Raw genomic sequence first — 10,137 nt, 5'->3', positions numbered from 1 at the left:
TTTCACTACGAGCAGGGAAAGAAAAAGGCAGCAGAGCCTCTAACGTGAGACTGGAGATTGTCCGGAACATGTATTTACTGAAATTACTGCCTTATCTTGGGGAAGGGTTACATTCTTTAGTGTATGTGTTGGAACAAGAAAAACACATCACCCCTGACCTCCTGCCTTTTTGAGAGTCAAAATACTCTTTGTAAACACAGGTAGCCTTCCCCAGGACACAGGGCTAGGAACCCAGAGAGGAACAGAAGGCATCCCAGCCTGTCCCAGGCAAGTGCAATGCATGCAGCAAACTGAATTCTTGATTGCAGAAGAAAAGTAAGGCTCTTTCCATACACTTAGTGTAACATCAGTAGAAACAGGCCAAATACTCAGCCTCATCCATCTTTTTACCCAATCCACTTTCTTTACCAGCATAAAAGAATATTTTTCACACCAGGGGTTCCAGCTTGTAGCAGAACAGTCCCAGCACTTCTGAGGGAAGGAGGTGTCCTCTTTCTCTTGGGAACGGAGGAGACGAAGGCACAATAGGTATTGGCAAAGCACAGCTATGAGCCCAGTAGCATGATTTGTTAGGGTAGTGCTTCTTCGCTTCATCAACTTGGTCTGGTTGTTCAGACCCTGCAAGGCTGCCAGCTGCCTGACTTGTCTCGGGGCAACAATGGATTACATTAAGGACCAAAGGGCAGATTCTGCAATAGGACATTTGGTAGCAGCAAGGTTGAGAAATCTTCCTCAGGGGCAGGACAGTAGCACAGTAGGCGAGAATGGAAGAGCCCCTCTCTGAGGGCATGAAAGGTTTCAGCGCAAGGTCTCTGCTTGCTGCAGTTCTCTCAGATGTCTCGGCTCTAGCCTGCCTTCATGTCCAACTGTGCCCACATACGGTTGTTGCCGAGTCCAAAAGAAGTGAACATGCTGAGGCTGTCTAAGATATTCTTATGATTTCTCCTTTGTCTCCTTCCCAGTAAGTTCCATGCCCTTTTTTCATTCAAGGAGCTTAAGGCAGGAACTGTCAAACCACTGCCCTAACATCCTGAAACACTGGAATAATTCAAGTCTCCAGAAAGAAGAATGGGTACACTGTGCACATTGGAGCCAAAAACATTGCACAAAATAGTCTTATGTCCTGAGGATGCTACGCCTGACCCAGTTCTGATAGCTATCTGATAAAAAGCACCACCTCTTGGAGCACTGAAAAAACCAAGTCTCAGGACCATGAGGTCCCTACAGCAGCCTCAGCCAGGTGCTACAGCATGCTTATGAGGTGGAAGAGGCCAAGCGTACGATGAGTTCATAGGTAGCCATCATGATAGCTGTGTTTGGGATCTGGCGGATCAAATGAGCCAGGAGCCCTCGGTATAAAGCCAAGGGTCCCTCTTCATGGACCACAAGCTGCAGAGTCTGTATAAAGGAACGGTATCGTGACCCTTCTTCTCGCAACCGTGTCCGAATGACCTCTGCAGAGACAAAAAGGGAAGTGATATTAGCAGGTTGATCACACAGGTGCAGCATCTCCCATTGAGGGGAACATAAGCAAGGAGAGTGGACCCACTCACCATGTGGATATGCAATGCATGAAGCACATGTTTTGGAGACAGCAGCAGCTCCCATTAGTCCAAAGAAATCATGGCTGTTTGATGACAGTGTGAGCGGCGGGGAAAGGGAATGATGGCTGTTTCTCAGCTGCTGTTTCAGTGCTTCATAGATGACAAAGTGTATGATGGTCTCTGACACTCCAGCATAGGAGGCAGTGATACCACGGTAAAACCCACAAAGGCCTTCAGTGTGGTACACGTGCATGGCACATTGGAGGGCATTGCTGGCCATCTCCCCCTTCGCCCTGTAAAGAGGAAGAAGGGTTAGAACGGCATACTGCTCCGCTGACCTAAAAGACTGCTGTGAACGCATCTCTATGGCTCTGCATACCTTGAAGACCTATGTTCTGATGGCAAGTCACAGACCCTTACCCAAGCCCACCCCCAAGCTGGTCCAGATTTGACACAGAGTGGCTCTGCATTGCTCACCTGCCTTACCTGGCTTCCAGCTGCATCCTGGTTTTCACTAACCAGATAGGGTTGGTGAGCGTGGCAGAAGTAATGCCTGGAGAAGATGAAGAGAACCATGAGCACCAGGATCATGCTGGCAGTTTATGAGGAGGTGCTGATCTATCAGCTCTCTGAATTCTGCTTGGCAAACCTCAGGCATTTGCAATTTGAGAATGACCTTGAGCTCCCATGGGAGAAGAGACATTTAGGGCAGACTATCTGATTCTCCTCCTCCCCCATTCCAAGCTTTTGCCTGGTGGTAATTAGCTCCCCTGCCTCCAACCATAACCCTGCTACAGGCCCTGGCATTGCAGGAAAAAACAGGCTAAACATGCAAGAGTGGAAGTTCTTTGTTAGGGAACCAGGGTGCATAAAGAGAAATGATTCTGTGAGTGGTCTAAATTACACACTGCCTTCTCCCTCCCACACCTGAATAGAGCTCTTTTCCCAATAGCTGCTGAAGGGTGTGAAGGCTAGATCCTTGACTTGAAGACATGAGCCTAAGAAGAACAAAGAGTGAGAAAACATTTTGATTACACAAGGAACTCACTACTACAGGTGTGGAGGGAGAAAATGTCAGAAGAGAGAGCAGGACTGATGGGGAAGGAATGGAACCATTTACACTTATGGACAGAAGGACCCCTTGGCTCCAATTTGAGAAAAAAGAGGCTCACCTGCACTGGCTGCTGCTAGCATGTGTACTTTCTTGGACTCTGGCACAAGGACAGCATTGAGCTTCTCCTTAACACCAGAATAGGCAGCAAAATATATAGCCCTGTTTGGAAAGAAATGCAAAGAGGTTACAGCTCACCTGTGAGGAGCAGAGACAACACTGCTGTGGGGTCTCACTCCAACTTTTCTTACTCCCAACACAGGTCTGTCTCATGTGATATCAGGTACCATTTATGCTAAGCCTATAGCAATCATCTTATCTTACAACTATGATCAGAAGGTCCAGAAAATACGTGCGCGAAGGAGTTCTGTTTCACAATGATCGCAAGGCCCAGACCGCTTTCAGAATGTGGAGCAATAGCTGTCACGGAGCTCCTTTAAAGAGTGATCAGCATCTGTCCTCAGGGAGCAGCACTCACCGGGAAGGAGCAACACCAACAAGGTTTGGACCCAAACCTCGGAACAGGGATCGCATGCCTTCCTTCTCAAGGATGGCCCTACAGAAGGAAATGAACAGAGGAATCAGCAGAATAACTAAGCTGGGGGCTCTCCCATTCCTCTTCATTCTTCAGTAACTCTTGTAACATCCTCTCCTCACTTTCCATGTTATCCTTTTTCTGCCCTACTCTCATTTTCTCTCCAGCCACTTGTCGCTCCTTCAGTTGATTCCTATTCTTGCCGACACCATCAGTCTGGGTCTGATCAAACCACTAGCTGAGACATTTCTCAGTCCCAAAAGCTGCTTTGCAGGCTCAGAGTTCAAAGCACAGGTCAGCTGTGAGAAGCAGATGTACCTGTTCTTTGATTAAACTTCCTACTGCACTTGTGGTTTCCAGAGCCTTAGCTCAAACGCTACTTCCAGCTCTCTTGCTCCCCCCACTCCCCTCTCCCTGGTGGCCAGACCTTCACCTCCCTGGCGCTGACATGCACACTGCCCTGTCCTACTCACCGCAGCAGCTTGAGCACTCCAGGAGCCGGTGGGTTGGGGTTCGTCAGCCTCACGCTCACCTCCGGCAGCTGGAGCTCCGAGAGGCACAGAGGCCGCAGGCCCAGCTGGGATGACTGCAGACGTGTCTTCACCACCTCCAGGGGACAGGTCAGGATGGCTCCAGCTGTGCCACCACATCTAGGGCATAACAGCACACATAAAAAAGACCCCTGTGCATGAACAGGGCAATAATTTTAACCCTGCAAGTCCACCACCTCTCCCCTCTAGGAGAGGTCAGGTCCCCCAGCCTGCGTCACACATGGCCTCCTGCTCTGACATCGATTAACGCAGCAGTGGCTTGGCTTGGGACACCTGGCAGCCTCACTCCGAAACCTCACTCAGTATTTCACTCAAACAGTCCCAAGTCCATAGGAGCTCAGCAGTCCCTCAGCTCAAAGCTGCTGATCTTTGCATTCAGAATTTCCCAGAGCAAACATTTCTGCTGCCTGACCTGGCTGCAATGCCTTCTGCTGAGATCACCAGGCACCGTGCCCCACACCTCCCCACAGCAGCACTGGCTCAGGGCGGGGCAGCACAAAACTCTCCCACCCCCTGTCTGCGCCACCCACCATCCGATCCGCCCCACGTCGGCAAGGCCCTGTACGCAAGATCTGTGTCACCCCTGGCCTGGCTTGCCTAATGAAAGAGGAGCCCGGCCTTCAGCAGAAAGAAATTATTTTTGGAACTCATGAACCATCACCACCAGTCAGCCCAGTCACACCTCAGTAACACAGAAAGGACACGCATCCCCTTTTTCCCTTTCTGCCAGCCAGCGACAAGTCAGAACTGAAACGTTCGGTTCTCGGCTTCTGCCCCTTCAGAGCCTCCAGCTGTTCTTTGGCTCTGTTCTTCTGGAGGATGCTCACCACCGGAGAGATGGTCTGAGGTGCATTTGCACACAAAGCCGTACCAGGGGCTTTGATGGACAGTGTTCATATCTGCCACAGCCAAACGCACTGTGTTCCACAACAGGCGGAGGCTTTAAAAAAAGCTCCCTCTGCTCCAAGGAAAGAAAAGCCAGCCAAAGAACTGCAAGGTGTCAGAGAAGAATCAAGTGTATCAACAGAATGGCATATGACGGTATAGGACGGGCAATGGCCAGAGTGCTGAAGGATTCTTTTGAAAGTCTGTACAGCTCAGTGCACACATAACATTGCTCTCACAGCCTCTGCTCCTAGGGCTTCGCGTATTACTGCCGGCAGGTTAGGGAGAAAAAAAACAAAAGAAGAAACAAAGAGAGAAGAATCAAAGTAGAAACATAAACCAAAAAGAAACAAAAAGAAAGAAAAAAGAAACAAGAAGCAAAGTAGAAACATGAAAAGAAACAAAGTAGAAACATGAAAAGAAACAAAGTAGAAACATGAAAAGAAACAAAGTAGAAACATAGAAAGAAACAAAGTAGAAACATAGAAAGAAACAAAGTAGAAACATAGAAAGAAACAAAGTAGAAACATAGAAAGAAACAAAGTAGAAACATAGAAAGAAACAAAGTAGAAACATAGAAAGAAACAAAGTAGAAACATGAAAAGAAACAAAGTAGAAACATAGAAAGAAACAAAGTAGAAACATAGAAAGAAACAAAGTAGAAACATAGAAAGAAACAAAGTAGAAACATAGAAAGAAACAAAGTAGAAACATAGAAAGAAACAAAGTAGAAACATAGAAAGAAACAAAGTAGAAACATAAAAAGAAACAAAGCAGAAACAAGTAGCGCTCCCAGTATCTAAAAGCTGAGCAAACGCTACAACAGGACAACATTTAGAGAAGCAATTTCTTGGTAGCCTAAAGATTCTTGTCTCTCTCTCAGTGCATAAGCAGACACAGCTTTATGTAATGTCTTCATAATATCTCATTTCTTCAAGAAGCCCCTACCCGAGCCTGGTCAGGATATGAAGTTGAACCCACACCTCCAGTATAAGTAACAGTTTCCTGAGTTCAAGTTCCTCGGGCTACTGGTATGTATAGAAAATAGATAAGAATTTTAAAAGCAGTAAGAAGAGTTAAAGAAATTGTTACTCCTTAGTGTGGTGGCCACTTACTCAGCAGTAAGAGCATCCGAGGTGAAGGGGGACCTCTGAGCCACTATGGCTCAATGGCGGGACTAAGGAAGATTTTTCGGGGAGTGAAGAACACTGATTAAGGAAAGCTAAGGAAATAAGGCACAGCAGTTGTTCAAAGCTAGAAGAAATCTAAACTATGATGCATTATTACACGCTACATGATGATACAGCTGCTCACAATGCATGAAAGGCATAGGTCTCCAAAATCTTCTGTTTCAGGAGAAATGGAAAATTATGTACTCTCGTCACAAAGAAATGAACTTTTTTCAGTCCAATACTAAGGAAGGCAAAATTGAACAAAATTTAGTCAGAGGAAATATTTTAAAAATCAGCAGGCACAAAACCGGCTAAAAATAGCTGACTGGGGAGACGTCATACCTATAGATTTAAATGTTTAAGAAATGTTAGGAGACTGGGGAAATATACTAGCTTAGAAGAGTTCTAATGTCTATCAGGACTAAAAAAAAAATGTGTATTTGTAGTAATTTATGCTGCTAAGGTTATATGATTATATGACCTGAGATTCATGACAGAAGAGAATTATGGAATCAGATCACTATAGACTTAAGAGACACTTTGTATTAATCAGTGTTTGTCAGGGAGCTACGTTGATTTTGCTTTTTAACAGAACTTAAACAAAAGGTGGATTCACAAAAGCAACTACAAAGATGTACACATACTTCAGTTTTGCAAAAAAAAATAAGCTTGGTATCTCATAAAAGCACGCTTAGAGCCTTAGCACTCTGTCTACAGCATAGATGCTGAATGGCTTCAAATCAGAGCACAAAATCTCAAAAAGAAGAAGAAGAAGAAGAAAAAAAAATTAGCCCCACTTTTTTCCTGCCCTGAAACCAGTTGTCAGCAGTGGTCCAGCAAGAGTCCAGGAAAATCACTTCAAACCAGACCTAACAATTTTCAGGTTTTCCACTAACAGACAGGAGGTAATGTTTTACTCTTGATAAAATCCATGGATGTCAAAGATTGTCACAGTACTGAGCCAAGCCGTGATGACTGGCAAGTAACAAATATCCACATGGAACTGAGCAGTCACCAAGGGTACTTACACTGGGCTTAAACAGACTGGTTTAACAAAACCAACCCCCTGACTGAAGCCGTTACTCCAGAAGCAGAAACAAAAGCAATTCCTGCAGAATACGATGAAGAGCAGCAGCAGACAACCAGTACGTGTGCTCCCAGAGAAAAGCAGCAGCAAAAAGAGCTAATTGAAGAAGGCAGGTAATTTCACCTCAGAAAACAGTACTTGCCTCTAAATCGCGCTTTCACATTTTAAAAGGAAAACTGTAAAGTTTGAAGTGGCAGAAAAAGTGGATTAGTTGAGAGAAACACAAAAAATGCCATTAGCATTTTTTCAATGATCTAAAAAGGGTATGAGAACATACACTGAGGCAACACGGTGTCCTCATTTCAGCTGGAAGAGAGTTAATCTTCTTCCTAGGAGCTGGTGCAGTGCTGTGGTTTGAGTTAGGTATGAGAATAATGTTGATAACGCACTGATGTTTTAGTTGTTGCTAAGTAGCGCTTACCCAGCCTAAATCAAGGACTTTTCAGCTCCCATGCCCTGCCTCTCAGGAGGTGCACAAGAAGCTGTGAGGGAGCATAACCAGGACAGCTGACCCCAACTAGCCAAAGGGCTATTCCCTATTCCATACCATAGAACGCCACGCTCTGTATATTGGCTGGGGGGGGGGGGAATTGCTGCTCAGGGACTGCCATCGGTCAGTCGGTGAGGAGCAACCATATTGTGCATCCCTTATCTTCCTTGGGGTTTATTTCTTTCCCTCTTTTTGTTGTCTCCTTTTTCATTACAATTATATTATCATAATCATCATTATTTCAATTACTAAACCTTTCTTATTTCAACCCACGGGTTTCACTTTCTTTTTGGTTTTCCTCCCTATCCCACTGGGGCAGGGGGGCTGAGTAAGCAGCTGCACGGTACTTAGTTACCAGTTGTGTTTAAAACATGACACAAGGTTTACTGGTAATTCCCATTTTAGCCCGCCCTTAGGCTATCCAAAAATTGAAATGGCTTGAAGATATTAATTTAAAAATAACAGTGACAGGTCAGACAATTCAGCAGTTAAACCAGGATTCTGCCTAGGACACAGGCAAATAAAGACCACCTGCCAAAGAGTAGGAGAAATACTCATCTCCAAAATACTGTCCCAGCTTCCACAATTTTCAGCTCAGGGACTTCCTCAGCCAGAAATGCTGCACTGCATTTAATAGCCTTCAACACATTCATTTCATTAATCTTTTTAAAATGCTTTCTGGGCACATAAAAAGCTTTTATCCTCTAATATCCTCTGGCCAGGAGTCCCACAGTTTAACTGCACGTTGTGTTAAGAGTTATGTTCTTGCATTAGTTTTGAACAAACCTCTCACAAGTTTCATTTGATGGTCCCCAGTTTTCCTCCTAGGAGAGAAAGTGAACAACCATTCCTTTGTGAGATCTGTTCCATTAGGTAAAACAATATTATTAACTATACACTGCAGCAATACCAAAACTTCTTATTTGTCTCTTGGGTTTTGATTAACTGTAATTCAAGGATTATTGCTCAGTGAGTGAGGGCAGGATACAGACTGACAAAGCTCCCGCCAGCAATGCTCCTGTTGCTAGCCAAACTCATAGCTTTTCAGGAAGGAAAGTGGAAAGCAAGGATGAGGAAAAGCTTAAGAAGAATAGTAAGAAATATGAAAAAATATATTAAGAAAGGCTAAGATGCAGTGCCTATATAGTTCAAAGGTTAAATTAATGGAAGAGAGTAAGATATGTAAAATAACACTGCAAATAGAGAGGGCAGGGACATGTAAGCAAAGATCCACACAGCACAACCACCATCAGCTGCAAACCCCCAGAAATCTACTAATTAGGAGCAATTAAACGATGTGCTTTATTGCACATGCTATACCGGACCTCGGTGCCAAGCAGACTCCAACAGCCTGCGGGAGTTGGGAAGGGACCAGGTGCTGCCTGGGCAGGGCAGGCCCGTCGTGGCTCAGCAAAGCCCGGAGGACACAGTGTCTTCTGCTTTAGGACATCGTGAACCTACAGCTCATTAAAGACTTAAACGACAAATGTTTCTTAATGCGAGGCAGGGTGAAGCGCCACGTGAGCCGGACTCGCTCAAGGGCACGCTGCGGATCGGGGGCGCCGCTGGGACCCGCGGCCCAGGGCCCGCCGCGCACAGCCGGGGGGCGGGCGGGGGTCTCGGCCGGGCGGGGTGGGGGGGCCGGCCGCCCTCCCGAAGGCGGATGCTCTGCTCTGCACGCTGCTCTAGACCCCTCGGCACCCCCCACAGCCCCCCTCCGCACCCCGCTCCCCCCGCCCCCAGCTCGGGCCGGCTGTCAGGCCGGGCAAGGGCCCCGACTCGCCCGGGGGGCTCCCCCCCGCCCCAGGCCGCCGGGCCACGCCTGCGGCCGGGCCGTCCCTGCGGCTGGCGCCGCCGCGCTGGCCCCGGCCCGGCGAAGAAGGCGCGGGTGGCGCCGCGGGGCCCCGGCGGTGCCTGGCTGAGGGCCGGCCGGGCCCCCCGCTCCAGGCCGGGCGGGCAGCGCTGGGGCGGGCGGGCCGCGGCCGGTGGGAGGGAGCCCGGCCCGCCGGCGGGCGGGAGAGGGGCGCAGGCCCGGCGCTCCCCGGGGGGCCGCCGCAGCCGCGTGGCTCGGGCCGGCCCGGCGAGGAGGACGGCCCTGGGGCCCACGCCGGCCGTGCGTCCCGGGGCAGGGCCCCGCGGCGGCCACTCACCCTCCGGCGAGCAGGTGGAGCAGGGTGCTGTGCTGCGGCATGGCCCGGCGCTCTGCCTGGGCAGCCTGCCTCCCCGCCGGGCCGCCTCCCCGCCGGGCCGCCTCCCCGCCGGGCCGCCTCCCCGCCTCCGCTCCCCGCCGGGCCGCCCCCCCCCCCCCCCCCAACAGGCACACACAGAGCGGGCTGTATGGCCGGAAGGACAGCCTGTAGGTCAGCTGAAATAAGCTGTCAGATCAGCTCTGTGCTACTGTAGCTTCAGTCACTGCACCAAGTGACACTGGGCTGAGTGTCCCATTTGGGTACCATTCTGCGACAGAACAAGCAAACATGGGAGAGTGAACCCACAGAGGGGAGCAACTTGCCTGCAACAGCCAGGCAGGAGGGCTGGAAAACCTGTGTGTGTGCTCTGGGGAAGGGGCAACTGAGGGAGATGTGGCAACTGACTTCAAGTGTGAAAAAAGATACTTCAAAGGGGAAATGAATAATTACCTTACCTGTGGTGGAGAAGAAAAGAACTATCAGCCCACCAGTAGTGCTTGTCAGCGAGGGGAAGACCAGTGAAAGGATTGGCCTTCTGGTCAGTGTAATGGAAAATTGACCAAAGATACCAAA

The 10,137-nt window shown here is 48.5% G+C and overlaps 1 protein-coding gene across 3 annotated transcripts; it reads right to left on the bottom strand.

The window, feature by feature from the left end:
- Window positions 1-40: 40 nt before the first annotated feature.
- On the bottom strand, window positions 41-9,681 carry LOC308065411 (solute carrier family 25 member 36-like). 3 transcript variants are annotated; one of them, XM_080391367.1, is made up of 8 exons: window positions 9,526-9,610; window positions 4,424-4,731; window positions 3,664-3,840; window positions 3,134-3,211; window positions 2,717-2,817; window positions 2,031-2,097; window positions 1,554-1,837; window positions 41-1,454 (listed from the first exon to the last, which is right to left on the bottom strand). In XM_080391367.1, the coding sequence occupies exons 2-8, from the start codon at window positions 4,447-4,449 to the stop codon at window positions 1,255-1,257; spliced, it is 933 nt and encodes a 310-aa protein (XP_080247493.1). In that variant the 5' UTR covers window positions 4,450-4,731; window positions 9,526-9,610; the 3' UTR covers window positions 41-1,254. The 3 variants fall into 3 exon arrangements, with proteins under 3 accessions (XP_080247493.1, XP_080247491.1, XP_080247492.1); XM_080391365.1 differs by lacking the exon at window positions 4,424-4,731 and having other exon boundaries at window positions 9,526-9,681; XM_080391366.1 differs by lacking the exon at window positions 9,526-9,610 and having other exon boundaries at window positions 4,424-9,518.
- Window positions 9,682-10,137: the final 456 nt, after the last annotated feature.

Source organism: Falco punctatus (genome assembly GCF_963210335.1).
Source record: "Falco punctatus genome assembly, chromosome: 6".
NCBI lineage: Eukaryota > Metazoa > Chordata > Aves > Falconiformes > Falconidae > Falco > Falco punctatus.
Note: the sequence above shows the minus strand (reverse complement) of the source record. Positions and strands in the feature narration are given on the sequence as shown.